Source organism: Manacus vitellinus, unplaced genomic scaffold (genome assembly GCF_001715985.3).
Source record: "Manacus vitellinus isolate BGI_N305 unplaced genomic scaffold, ASM171598v3 scaffold_5_pilon, whole genome shotgun sequence".
Classification (NCBI taxonomy): Eukaryota; Metazoa; Chordata; class Aves; order Passeriformes; family Pipridae; genus Manacus; species Manacus vitellinus.
In genome coordinates this window covers 9,649,324-9,663,486 of record NW_021940682.1, presented here as the reverse complement: position 1 = coordinate 9,663,486, position 14,163 = coordinate 9,649,324, and the positions used below count along the sequence as shown (strand labels likewise).

The window sequence follows — 14,163 nt, the reverse complement described above, 5'->3', positions numbered from 1 at the left end:
CAGCTGAGGAGGGGTACCACACTCAAGTCAGCGGCACGCACATCCGCACACGTACATCCAGTCCAAGGACTGGGTCTCAAGGGCTTTTTTAAGGAAAAGAAATGGACTGAAAAAGCAATGGCAGAATTTCTGTTCAGCAGTAGCTCCCTCAATTGACTCACTTGTCCTTTATTCAGAGGCCCTTTGTAGGGATGCTGTTCTGCACTAGGTGTATGTTCTCGAGGAGCACCTTTGTGGGTGACCTCAAGCTACTCAAAGGCTGGGATTTTCTGACCTGCATTTGTCCCCCCTAACCTTAGGCACTTAACTGAGCTCTTTGTGCTGATGGGCTCATTTCTCTTGGTTTCTTGTACAGGTGGTGAAGAGACACAGTCACTTACAGATGGTGACCCAGAAAAACTCACATCTAATTCAGCTTTAGGGGCTCCTTCTCACTTCATGCAGTGACCACTCACCTCTCTTGGGCGGTCCCAAAATCTTAAAAGATCTTAAATCCTGGTGAGGTGAATCGGGTACCTAGTGCAGAAAAGCATCCATACGGAGATCAGCCATGTTCCTGTGCTTCAGGTGCATGGCCTGGGCTCACCATGTAAAACACAGGTTTAATTGTGAAAGGCTGCTGGAACAATAGGTGTTCACTACAGCCTTCCCCTCCCAAACTGCAACAGGACTGCAAAGGACAGGGCTTGCCCCAAACCCTGGGTGTAGTATTTGAGGTGAGTTCCTTGTCGAGTTCTCCAGGCACAGACGACTGAGTGGTCCCAGTGCTGGAGGTCAGAGATCTTTGATCTGAACTCTTCATCTTTTTCTGTCAGTCATAGGCATTGCTGAAGCAGTTCAAAGAGTGAATTTACATCTTAAAAATCTGAATGGCTGAGCTGTTCAAAGGTTAATTTCTTGCTCTGTCCCCCAACTGGCCTGAAAAAGTCATCTAACTGGTAGTGATAATCAAAAAATACTCCTCCAAGGTACAGTTTGGATAGTTTCATATTCTTTCTTTCAATGTTAATAACTGCTTTACAAACAGCTTACATGGAGATTAAAGAGATTGCAATTTCATCCCTTATTGTTGTCCTCAGAAAAACCAAACTGAGGACTCAACAAGAGAATGAACTGTGACTGTATTATTCAGAAAGCTGCTCTGACAAGGCTGAACATACGTCTCCATCTCATGGTGAGAGTCTCTCAGAGCCAAAATTTGGAATTGCATATTGATAGGCAGCCTGGCTGGAAGGATCAGCAATTTAATCTAGTACAAGAACTCTGGAACTCTTGTATATTCCCATATTTTACCTGAATAATGCAAACACAGAGGAGTGGGAAAATTAAACTGATTTCTGAAAACTCTAGGGCTAAGTGAACTTTGGATCTTGTGTCAATGTATGGTCACTACTGTTTGTTTCTACAGCTAAATTTAAGTCAGTGACTTAACAATTTTCACCCATCTCTCAGACCAACTTAATTTTTAAAAATACTGTTAAGACAAGAGGGACTTCAGCTGGCCTGCAGGGACCTGTAAAGTACTGTGTACCAGTGCTTAACGAAAGACTTTAGCTAGAATGTGGAAGATAAAGCTGAGTTCCAGGGATCAAATGTTATTTTCAACATGGTACCACCCTGCCCAAGCTGTAGTGTATCATCCTAATGTTCTTCTCCTGTTCTCCCTTTCCCTTTTTTTGAGGAGTAAGATATGTATCTCTCTCTCCCTCTCTTCTTTTTCCTCCCCATGTGTGAGAATATAGACATACTTCCTGTAAAGACATTTTTCTCTGAATCCTATTCCATACCAGCTCTTGCATATGTGACTGTTTTGTTATTTGAGATGTCTGTGAAAAAGAAATAAAGGCTTTAAGAGTGAACTCTGGAAATGAGGAGGAGCTTGAGAATTAATCAAGTTTAAGGATGCAGCACCATTTTCTGCAAGACTTTTCAGAATGTTCTTGAATTCTCATCATCACTCTCCTGCCCTCCCTCTCTGTGAGAGGAATGAGGAGAGTTCTGGAATGTGGGACTCTCAAAGTTTGCTCTTTCAACTGTTGACTCACAGTATCCCACAAGGGTTTTGCAGAGTTTTCAGAGTTTTACTGTCAAAGAAAACCTCCTTTTAAAAGGTGATGAACTCAGTGCCCAACATCACATGGGAGGAGGCTCTAAAGGGTGATTCTGTCCCAGTTTATCTTTCTTTCCCATTCTTTACAACAGCCCTGTGTGTCCAGCCATGCATATTCTCCTCCCTGCTGGGTTCACTTTGCCAAGAGTGTATCTTGCCAAGAGTGTATCTTGCCAAGAGGGGCCTGTCCTGACCCCTCACCTCCCTGATGCACTTGGATTATCTTCTTGAATAATTTTCCACTTACTCTTATAAAAACCTGTCTCACCTCCTAGTGAAAGCCATAACCACTCCTGTGACCCTGCTGCAGAGAGGGAATGCACAGGCTCCTGTGGGACAGCAGCAATGCCTGGCACGAGAACGATGCTGGGGCTAAGGCAGGAGGACAAGTGGAGTTCCCATGGCCATCTCACATCAGAGAGCTACAGTGTCACCCTCCAGTGCAAGCCCCGTGCTGCTCTTGAGCCACTCGGCCAGGTCAGCGTGTGGGTCTGACTCCTCGTTCTCTCCCACTTGTGCCCATGGCAAAGGGCTGCAGATGTGGCAAAACACTCCTGTGTGAAGGGTCAGTGAGAAATCAGACTCACTGGACTGCCCTCTGTCCACAGTACGTGCATCTCATGCTCTTTAGGATTTCTTCTGCCACAAGTAATATTCACCCTAACCATGAGATACCACACTGGCCAAAAGTTTTTGGAGGGTTCCCCTCTCCTGACTTCCTCATTGGTCCTTTTTTCCTTATGAATTTTTTTTTCTTGCTCAGAAATGAAACAACTCCCATAATCATCCTTTGATGATGAGAAAAGTAGCAATCATCACTGTCTCTAATTGACAGCTTGGGAAGCTTAGGATAATAATTCACTTAAATGCCTGCAAATTGAAGTATGTCAGCACTTTCCTAGGACATTCCCAAGTACAATAATATGACTGGTACAAGACATTTGTCATGTGGGTATGTCTTGGCCAGATGTTTATGTTTCCTCTAAGTGCAGTACGGACACATCAAAGCTGGATTAGAAAAGACCTAGTATGCCACAATACTCAGGCGTATTCAGAGAAATGCAGTGATACATTGCATTTATCTGGCATATTTTCTCTTTAGAAAATTTTACAAGTATGAGTCACATCAGACCTGTCTGAGGCAGGTAGGTATTTTAGCCATTTTGGAGATGGGAAGCCAAAAGCCTGGGAAAAGACCAGATGTTTAGTGATTTGATGCCCCCTCACAACTTCTACCAGCTGCAGGTGGAGCCTTCTCTTTTCAGCACTTTTGAAAATCCAGACTGTAGCTGGTTTATTCAAATCTGCAGTGGCTGTAAATATGAAACCCAGGATTAGGATGCTCAGGATCCTGACTTCTTCAGAGCACAGCTACAGAGCTTTGATCCCACAAAGCACTTGCCTAATTTCAAACATAAAGGTCCCATTAAGGATGCCATGCTCAAAGCTAGGCACATGCCTAAGTGCTTTGCTAGATTGGGAATTACATTGAAATATATTAAATTTCAGCATATTTTGAAAAATCCAAAACAGTGTCCATTTCTGATTATGTTTTGGGCACTGTCGAGAATATTTGAACTGTGTATGCAGCTGCTCAACCAAGTGGAGCACTTTTTAGCCAATACATGCAGAGTTTAATGAGTCTTGGGTAGTAGCATCCATTTGTCAGAAGTAATTGAGAGTGACATGTCCTGCAAGGTTGGGACTTTTGTGCTGCTGCAAGAGGCAAAGTGGCTCCTGTGGCCATCGGTGCTAACAATACATCAACAACCACTGACTATTGCGTTAGGTCCTTCTGGTGAGACGTGAGTGTGATGGCTAATTTCACAAGTAATGTGACATCTTATCAAGTGTGTTGTACTTTTCCATTTCTTCCTGTAATCTGTTGCAGCAGAGGTGAACAGAAGTTGTTTAAACGTGGAACAACCCCAAATTTCTTGTTCTGTTAATCCAAGGTGCTAATCTGCAGACACACGGGTGTTTGTGTACGTGCATCAGTGTTTGCAGGACTGTAGCCCTGAAGGAACATTTTAGTGGCAGGGTTGAGATCAGGGAACTAACAGGGGGAATGAACAAACCCCCATAACTTTGAAAGACAAAAGTTGCAGAAAGCATCACAGGACTTTGCCAAAAAACTGGCTACATCTTACAATTTTCCTTTCGTTCTGATTTTGTTTTGGTTTTGGTTTTATCCAGATTGGCACAGAATATTGTATTTCCATCAATTAAAAACTTGTCTGGTAACTAACTAAACAACTTGTTCATGGAAAATTAAAAAATAAATAAGTAAACTGTCAGTTGTGGAATGTAAACTGATTAAACAAATAAAAGAAATCATGTTGTGTGTTTTAAGCGGCTGTGTCTGCTTGTGTCAGGAGCGGAGCTGGACACCTCTCACCAATGCCCACGCTCGGCTGAAGGATGGAGGACAAAGAGCATAACTGGAAGGTGGGTGGTCTCTGAGCTATAGGGTAATGGAAATGCTCTTTTAAAACCAGCAGTAATGAAGATTAGATGGCTTCTGATCAGAAACAGCATATGAAACATTACAAACACAACCAGTATCTCAACCTGACTATTTACGAGGAGGTTTTCTGCCTGCCATAGAAAAGATTGATTCCTGCTGGAGCCTTGGTGTTAGAGTACTGCATGTACTCTAAGTACTCTAACACCATTAATCTCTTTGTGTGTTGAAGTCTGTGATTTGATTGAAATGTATAAAGACATCACAGTAGTTTAGCTCCCACCTTCCCCCAGTAAATAAACAACTAAAACCAAATATGGAATACAGCCTGTCGGGTTTCTAGTGCTCAGCTGTGAGGGCTTTGGGAAACCTGGCAGGCACAGCTCTGCACTGATATTAGTGCTTCCTCATTGCACTTGTATCCTCAGGCCAACAACAGCACATCGGACACGCATTTTCTGTACGGCTTGGAGTGTGCAACTAGAGTCGGGCTGCAGGTGTCCCAGACTGAACACCCAAAGGTCAGCGTAGTCATAACAAATGGAAAGGTACAAAAACTACCTCAAATGTATAAAAAAAGGAATGAAAAGAAATAGACAAAAGTGCTTGCAACTGTCCTAGCAGAAGAAAAGCAAAAGAGTAGCTAGAAGAGAAAACCACAACTTTTTTTTTTTTTTAATCAGTGAGTTTAAAATGAATTAACCTAGAACTAAACTATTACAAAAAATAATGGCAAGGTGTTTTTAGTACACGATTATTTTGTGGGTTATGGTGTTAAATATTAAAACTGTCTGTGTTGGCTCTTTTTACCTGATTTAGGCATTGTACCTCTCAAGACCTGACAGCCAAAAATAAGGAGGCACCTAAAACATCCTGATAGGTGGCTGATGGTTCTTCCCAAGCTGACTGTTTTTTTAGTGACAGGCTTTGGGTTGTAGCAACTGCAAACATTCTCCTGCAGTTCTCAGGATGGAGTCCTTCCTGCCCCCAAAGAAGTTCTCTCTAAAATATCAGCTGCAGTAAGGAACCAAATGACAGGTCAGAATAGAGAGGCATAAAAGGAAATTCTCTGTCAGAAACCTCATCAGTACTGGTATAAATTCCTCGACCTCTTCCCTGCCAGAAATGGCTGAAGAAGGGAGAAATCTTGGTGATTTACTAAACACAGAACTCAAAGAATGTGCCTATTTTTGCCACATTTCAAGAGAACCCACTTGTTTTACTCGTGCTTATGCCCTGCCTGCTCCTCTGAATAAAGTCTGTGGGGCAAAGTGGAGAGCAGGAGTGGGGAAGAGCTGGACGGGGGGTGCAGAAGCTGACAACCCCCACAAGGCAAATGAAGGGACCAAAGGTTTTATAGTGGCATATCCAGCACCATGAGGTATTAAAACCCTTTTGATTAAAAGTCTCCTCTCCTTGCCTACTCCTGCCTGTGCCAGCAGGCACAGCCGCCCACCCAGAACAAAACCTCTCCGGTTTAGCAGCCAACGCCAGTGGTCGGGGCTGCTCAGGTCTTTGCCCTCTGCCATCAGCAGAGGCAACATGATTCATCAGTGCTAAAAATGGAATTCAGCAGAGCTTGCTTTGTGGCAAGGGGGAAAGCAGGTGCCCTCTCTCGTGGCAGCGATGGCACGGAAGGCCTCAGGAGTGTGACCGCCAGGGCAGAGGGCTCAGCTGCTCAGTGCTTGTGCAGGAAAGAGGGAAGAAGAACACGAATGTAAGGAGCCAGCTGCTCCTTCAAGGTTGACCTAGAGATGCTGTCGTGGAAAGGCCTGCATTGCAGAAAGAGAGTGGCCCGACTTCAAGAAAAAATTGTACATAAACTGCCAGATTTGCATTAGCCACTTGAGGGCTGAATTTTAACCCCCCAGTGCACAGTTACTCCCTGCAGTGCCTGGGTTGCTCAGCCCTGCTGCTGCCAGCTCTGTGGTGCTTTGCAGGCTGCTGCTCATGTCCTGGGGTCTGGCTCTTTGTCCGGAGAGGATATATCAGGCAGAGCCATAGGATCACACAGAAGCCTGCAATCCAGCTAAACAAAGCAGACAGCGAGTGAGACAAGGGAAGATTCATTAACTGTAGATCACCACAGACAGAACGGAGAATAGAGGGATTTGAATAACTCAACATCACCCAAGCTGCCCATGGCAGAGCAGGGGCTTGCTGTGCCCTTGTTAGGCTGTCTCAGTCAGGAAGACAAGGGCTGAGGTTGCCTTACACAGACACTTCCCCCCTGCCATGCTGGGCAGCTGGACTTGGCAGCTCACAGTTTGGGAAGTGTAGCAGGAGCGCTCATCTCTCATGGTCCAGTTCCTGCTTTGGATTAGCACCATCTATTCAAGATTCCAGCTGTAACTACTGAATTAGAAAGGAAAGTAGTGAAAATTTTGAGAATTACATTTAGGAGAAAGAAATCCTCTTGTCAGCTTCCTCTGCAACACAGTGGGGCCTTGGCAGGTCGAACAGAGGGAGAGGGGGCAACAACTCCAGTTCTTCAGAGCAGAGAAATCCCTTACTATGTCACTGAGCAGCACCCCAAAGTGCAGCTTTCCCTTGAGTATCTGCTAATGTTTTGTGCCCACCCAGGAGCGAGAACCCCCTCACTGAAATGCAACTGTTCTGTTTCAGAGGCAGGATGATCTCAGGGTGACCTTTCTTGTCAGACACACATGATAACTGCAGCAGGCTGGGGCTGCGTGGGGTGAGGATGCTGGTAATGAAATGCATTCATAGGTCGACACTCATTATTCTGTTACATTATTGGGCTCTTCCCCAGGGGCCCTCTAAAGAGTCATGGTTGAGCTCTTTTTCTGCAGAGACCAAAACCAGACCACCTAACAAGCTCCATTTACTAAAATTTTTGCTCCTTCCCTGCTCAGAGGGAGTATGGTCTTATTCATTTTCATGAGACAGAAGTGGAAGAACTATGCCAGCTCAACGATGATTTTATCAGCCTGCTAACCTATGCCAAACAAAGCAGCGAGCCTGTCTCCAGCCAGCAGTGACAGAGGCTGCTGCCACCCCACAGGTCACCACACAGGCCACTGGCTTGGCCCAGCGTCCCCAGCATGCCTCAAACACCCTCTCTCTGCTACTCTGCAGCTTCTATTGACCAGCAAATGTTGATCACTGACCGCTTCTTTGTAAAAAACTGCACTTTTCCTTTGTCTGCTTAATTCCATGCTATTTCTTCCCATCCTCAGATAAACCCTTGGTCTTCTCAGTTCTGAAATTCAAAGTGGATGTCACGGGGAGCAAGGATGTCACCTGGAGCTGGCTGCTCAGAGTGAAGCCTGCATTGGCTGTGATAGCAAAGCCCTCTGACAGAGCTCAGCTCTTTACCAGGAAATGAGCTGGTGGCCCAAGGGCATGCCCAGCGGCGTGAGAGCTCTACTGCCAGCAGATAGGGTCAGAAAGAGGTCACAGAGTCTAAGCTTTGGGCCATCATCTCTCCACTGCTCAGCTCCCCAGAGACAACCCTTTCAGCCAAAGATGATGGTGGGTATTTCGGGAAGTGTTAGACAGGAGAACTGAAGGCACTAAGGATCCTGCTTAGGCTTTTGCTAACTGTTCACAGCAATACTCAAAATGCATGCCAGGAACATAAAGGCAGAAATAATAAATCCTGATATAAGGAGCATTTGGAAAGGCAGAGGCAGCCAAAGGAGAGAAGGGAATAAAACACAAAGGCAAGATCTTCATAGTGACAGTCAGTACTTGGAGCTGGCCATACATGTTTGAAACCACTGTGCACAGAAAGCCACTTAGTACTTCCATGCCTTCTAATGCCTCATAAATAGAACACACACACACACAGGCACACACACACGACCTCAATGGGTAGGTAAAACATGAAACAAAAACGAATATCCACCTTCACAGCAAGGCAGATTTCCTTCTGTTATGGTTTCTTACAAGCTTGCTGCAAACCTGTCAGAGAAAAGGAGGCTGAGAGTGAAACGTGTTGCTCTGTGCAGTGAACAAAGCCTTGACTTCTCAGACTTTTTACATTTGGGGTGTCTCTGACAGGCTGCAGCTTCTGCTTCATTTAATGTAGCTTGTTCCCTTTGGGAATTCTCTACTCACAATGTTTGCAGCAAGAAATACCATGTGCTGAGGTTTATGAAGAGCTTTCAAACAGAACGGGTGACTGCTGAGTCCTTCCTTCCTTCCTTCCTTCCTTCCCTTCTGTCACATGGAGATTCATGCATTACCTTGCACTTTTTGTCTCTTCCCAGCTACCAACTTTCACAAACAGAAATTTAAATGTTTTTGAGAATTCTAGTGCTCCATCAAACTTGTTTGCAAATAGCCCGCAGATTCAAGGTTTGATGGGGACAGATGGAGAGACATGAAGCGACAGAACCTTCATTTCCTTAGGAAACCAGTCTAAAAATACTATGTTCAGAGCTCAGCTTTTTCCTTGAAGATGCGCAGTGTCCCAGGAGGCCCAGCCAAGCCAGGGGACACAGGTGGCAGCAGCAGCTCTGTGTCCTGGGTGACACCTTTGCCCATCACAGCTGTCATTGCTGCTCCTGCCAAAGGTGCGTCCCATTGGCTCTTCCTTTCATCCGGGAGGCTCTGCCGTTGTTGAGATCTTTGCTCCGGGACTGAGTCCCCAGGAGGAGCCCACCAGGGAGGATGATATGGGAACATTCACGGTTGCAATGGAGATCCACGTTATCTGAGACAGGATCTGAATGCTCCCAAAATACACCTGGCAAGTTGAAACACATCTGCAGAGAGGGGAAGATGCCCAGAGGGAAGCCGTATTTCAGGACGGGCAGTCAGCCAGGCTTTCCTTCCTCCTCCAGCTGTAACAGCACCACCCAGAATGGCCTCGAAGGAAACCTTGCAACCCACCTGCCTGCCTTGCTTTGCCCACCAGTAAGCAGGAATAGAGGATAACATCTGCAAGAGCTTATTGTGAAATCTACTGAGGTAGTGCTGCACAAATGTTGCCAGGTGGCATAGTCCCAGACTGTAAAAAGAGTCCCTTTTTGCCATTTTGCCAGTAACAACAAATTAATTTTCACCAGCCCCACGACTTCTCTGCAGAGCTAGATCTGAGCTGCACATTTATTAGGAACGTGCTCATCTATTTGTGAACACAGAGTGTGCTCCTGTGGCCCGGGGTCTCACAGGACTTTATAATGGGAGTGCAGGAGGTCGTGCACCAGGTTCACTGCTTGGCCTGCCTGGGGAGAGAGGAAAAGGAGGAGGGGAGCAGTGCTCTACCTCCAGGCCGTGCTGAGGTGGCTGCCAGTGCTTGGCCCCTGGGAAACGTTCCCAACTGGCACTGAGGATGGCTCTTGATTGTCCTGTCAGACCTTTGCTGACAAGTACTTAAATTGAGCGAGTTCATCCCATAAAATTTAAGGAAGAAGTGAGAGGACAGAAGAATGAAAAGCAATGTATTTTTCTTTTAGCACCTCTCTTTTTCTCATTTTCTCCTGAGGTGTCAGCACCTTAAATAAAAGGCCTTTTACTGCCTCACTGTTGTCTGCATCCAGCCACAAATAGCACCACTGGTGCAAACAGACCAAGGTCTCAGCTAGCCAGCTCTGCCCTCAAGGATGTCACCTCTGTGCAGAGCCCTTTGTTCTCCTTCCTCTCATTTCTCCTTTGCTGTCACATTCACTCCTGCCAGTTTGGAAAATACTCGCCTTTTGCTTGCAGAGACCAGAGGAGGTTGAGGGCAAACCCGATTCCCAAGGTCTGCAGCTTAGCTTCCATCTCACCAAGAGAATGGCCAGGAAGGGAACCACACTACTGATTTCCAGTTTCTCATGGTTCATCTCAAATTTGCGAACCACAGTGAGAGCTGGCAAAGTATTGCTCTGTTCCAGCTCCCTCCTGCAGCCCCAAGGAGGGTTGGCTGGAAAGAGATCTCCTACAAATTCTGCATCCTGGGGAGCCCCCATTAAGCAGTGTGAGGGTGTTGGAGATCAGAAGCCCCCCTCTCAGCAGCGCCAGGCAGAGTAAGGAGACAGGAAGAGGATGAAACAGGGTCCTGAGTGGAATGTGCAGCCAGGCAGAGCACTGGGCTTGCAGATCGCTCCCAACCACATCACAAACACTAAACCAGGGGCACACGTTGCTTTTTTCCCTAAGTTGATTGCATTTTTGCATTTCCTGACTGAGCCCAGACAGGATTGCTGCAGAACAAATACTGTCAGCATGCAATTCAGGACAGGGGGAGCTTTGACCTCTTGTTCCTCCTCACATACCAGAAGACTTGCACCACTTTGAACAGCATAGTGGGAGCACCCGTGGCCTGGGACCTGCCTCATTTCTCCTAAAACTGGCAGCATACATCTTCTGTGGTGTATTTCTCTACAGGAGCACAGTCACAGGCCAGGGTAGCCCAGACAAGAGGGTCACACAACATGAATGAGAAAAGGACGAGATTTACAGGCTGTCATACCAGCAGGGGTGTGATATTATCCTTCAACTTTTATTCTTTCTTTAAGGATCTAGGAGAGTTTTATATTTTTAAAACCCCTTCTTTGTTATTCCTTTGCCCATTTTGCTAAAAAATGTACCTGGGTATCTCTGTATTTCCTTTTTATTATATTTGCAGTAGTAGTACTGAATTATTGAGCTAAATGCCAACTTGCATATTAAAACAAAGAGAGATGTCAATTATTTGGAGGAATACAGACTAGGAAGGCGCTGGGCCAGCACAGAAAGGCAATGACCAGCAGCCTCTCTGGAGTCCAAACTACATCCAGGCTCCTCTCTCTGCCTTGGTCTTCTCTCACACAGCAATTTGCACATACACAGATGTATATAACATCCCATCCCCTCACTGATTTAATGGGACCTACTGTACTTCAGGGGCTGAATTTCTTCTTTGGCCATTTGGCTAAGCATACCAGAGAGGTCACAAACTCATCTGTGATACACAGGAAAAAAAAACAACAAAGAGGTCAGAATGAACATAAAATAAAGAGTAGAGTTGATAAAATAGTGAAGTTGGCTGAGGATATTTTTGATGTACCCAGAGAGGAGCAGTCATAAATGTTTCTATCAGGTGTGCAATGTACCCATAAAATGTTCCAAATATATTTTGATGCATTTGCAGCTGGAAAAAAATCCCTTACATTCGTCAGCCGTTATTTTTCCAGTGAGACAAATGATGATCTGTTGTTGGACTAGACAGTATGGATCAAAGCTAGGAATGGGAATTGTTTTGATACATGTTCAAGTGGCTCTGTGCAGGTGTAACAGATCTGAATATAACCTGGCACAGCTGATAGGCAAGAACAGCTTCAAATCTACCCATCTGCGCTTCATGAATGTGTTTCCATTTACTCCCACGAGCTGAGGAGGAAGCCCCAAATCTTTCAAATACAGATGGCTCAGAACAAATCTGTGGTTTTGCTTTGCTCATCTGGAGCCACTACATGTCAGGGAGAAAGGGATGGCTTCCCAGTCCAATGCAAGACCATTCAGTATGTCACCTGGAAGCATCTGACATACCCAAGAGATGTTGGATCACTGTCACAGAGTTCAGCTGGCCTGTTCAGGGACTGGTGTTTGCCATGGGAATCCAGCAATGTTGTCTCTGCTGAGAGGTCTCCCTTCTTACAAGGGGAAGGCTCTGAAACCATTTCTGGTCCTGACTGTGCCATTTTGTGGTAACCGGGTCACATAGAATGGCCAGACTCTAGAGGAGAACCTGGTAATTGAAATAGGGTTTTCTTGAGCTATTTAAACCTTTTTTAGAAAATAATGGGAAAAAAAATCTATGAGAACAATCTGATCCAGAATTATCCATCACTCACTGTGAGATTCAAACTTAATTTTATTGCTATTATTGTATGTATTTTTATTGTCCTCCATTTGCTTAATGAATGTTGCAGTTGTAGTAATAAGATTATTGGTAATATGAAACAGATTTGCAGAATGATGATAAGATAATTAGATGATACCTTGAGGGTGATTTCTGTTTAACACACAGGAACTGTGTCATGAAGTAAATAAACTTGTTGAGGGAAGATATCAAATGCTATTAACCTAAGATACAATTATTCCCAAATTACCAGGATACACATTTCATTACAGTGAGATTCCTGGTAACTGATGCTTGGTCCAGGCTCTCCCATCCACTCGTGAGGCTGTGGGACAAAGCCTTGCCCAGGGTGTGAGCAGGCAAGCAGCTGTGGTTCCCCACAGCCCAGGATGTGTCAGCTGAGGCAGGACTCAGCAGGACTCCCATAAATACATCAAGTTATGAACTCTGAGGTTTCGACAGGTCCAAGAGATCAAACTGTGCCTGGTTTTCAGGAGCTCTGCCTTATGCCTTGTCCAGCTCCCATTGCTCTTGTGTGACAGCAACAAAAGCCTGACAGCACAGCAGTGACAGGGGTGCTGGGCCATCGAAGCCCTAATATTAAGACCACGTGTTCCTTTCTAAATCGATGCCCAGCGACATTTCAAGCTTGGCATTAGAGCAAGGAATCTGCTGCTGCTTGGATCTGTGAGGCTGACTTGGGACAAGCATTCGCATATCCATGAACCTGCAGATCCTGAGGCCACCCCCCTCTCCTGGATGAAACAACAGGCTCATTGTCCCCTTCCGCCCTCCCTTCTTGTATCTGGAGATGTTCACACAGCTAACTGTGTGCTGCAGGTGACAAACCCCACTGAATACACAGCTACTTGAGTCCCACTGTTTTAACAAAGTGAGGGAAACTACAGTGCACACACAGAAACAGATACAGCTCTGCAGCTTCTCCTCCATCACACAGATGAAGCATTTAAATCTCTTGCAGTTTCAGGATAACTGGTGAGTGTGACCAGCCTCCCTAGTGCCTTTAATGGTCTATGGAATATTTTCCTGGACCTTTAATTTTTCAGTCCCTGAAAGACTTTCACACATCCATTTTGATCTTAACTAATGAGAGTTTCTACGTAATTTTTAATAGTAATTCTGCTAATAATGTTATTTATTTTCTCTATAGTCTCTCTCCCTCTGGCAATCTCAGTCTTCTTTTGTTCAAGATTGAACAAAACTTTGGGTATTGGTTGGTTGTTTTTCTGAGTCAGATCAATGCATATTAAATGTAATTCTAAGCTTCACCCACTGCATTTTCAGGCAGGTAGCTGAGAGTGTGTCTAGGCCCCCAAAATGCCTGCCAACTGTGCATTTAACTGCAAGAAGGAATTGCCCAGAGGAACTGGCTTGACAATCTCAGTAGTGTGACATGGCCAATTTCAGCAAACACTGTTTTCTGTGAATTAACCCAAAATCTCCTTATTTACTAGAACACACGGATATCACATTTCATTGGTGTCTGTGGCACAGAAGTCATTGTTTTGCAGCTTTGAGCATAGCTTTGCAGCACCACTAATAATGTCCTTGGAGAAATAAGTGAATTACTTAACTCTTGTGCTGTGAACTATTGGAATAGAGTCCCCTAATCAACTCCTCCAGTTTCTCAGACTCTGTATTAATATTGACACTGCACATCCATTAAACATCACCGTGCAGCAGTGCTCCAGGTGGTTGCTGCAAGCAGCTAGATTAGGGGCAAATGTTACCAGCCTTCCCAATGAATCTTTATATATTTTCCTCGTCTATGGG

General features: G+C 45.1%; 1 protein-coding gene across 1 annotated transcript in view; it reads left to right on the top strand.

Annotated features, from left to right (window-relative positions):
- The window catches only part of LOC103757267 (transmembrane protein 178B), a 282,690-nt gene that overhangs the window by 223,132 nt on the left and 45,395 nt on the right, over positions 1–14,163 (top strand). Inside the window, exon 4 of the mRNA XM_029963547.1 lies at positions 4,486–4,558. Within this exon, the coding sequence (XP_029819407.1) occupies positions 4,486–4,558 (73 nt within the window). The remainder of the gene's footprint in view (positions 1–4,485; positions 4,559–14,163) is intronic.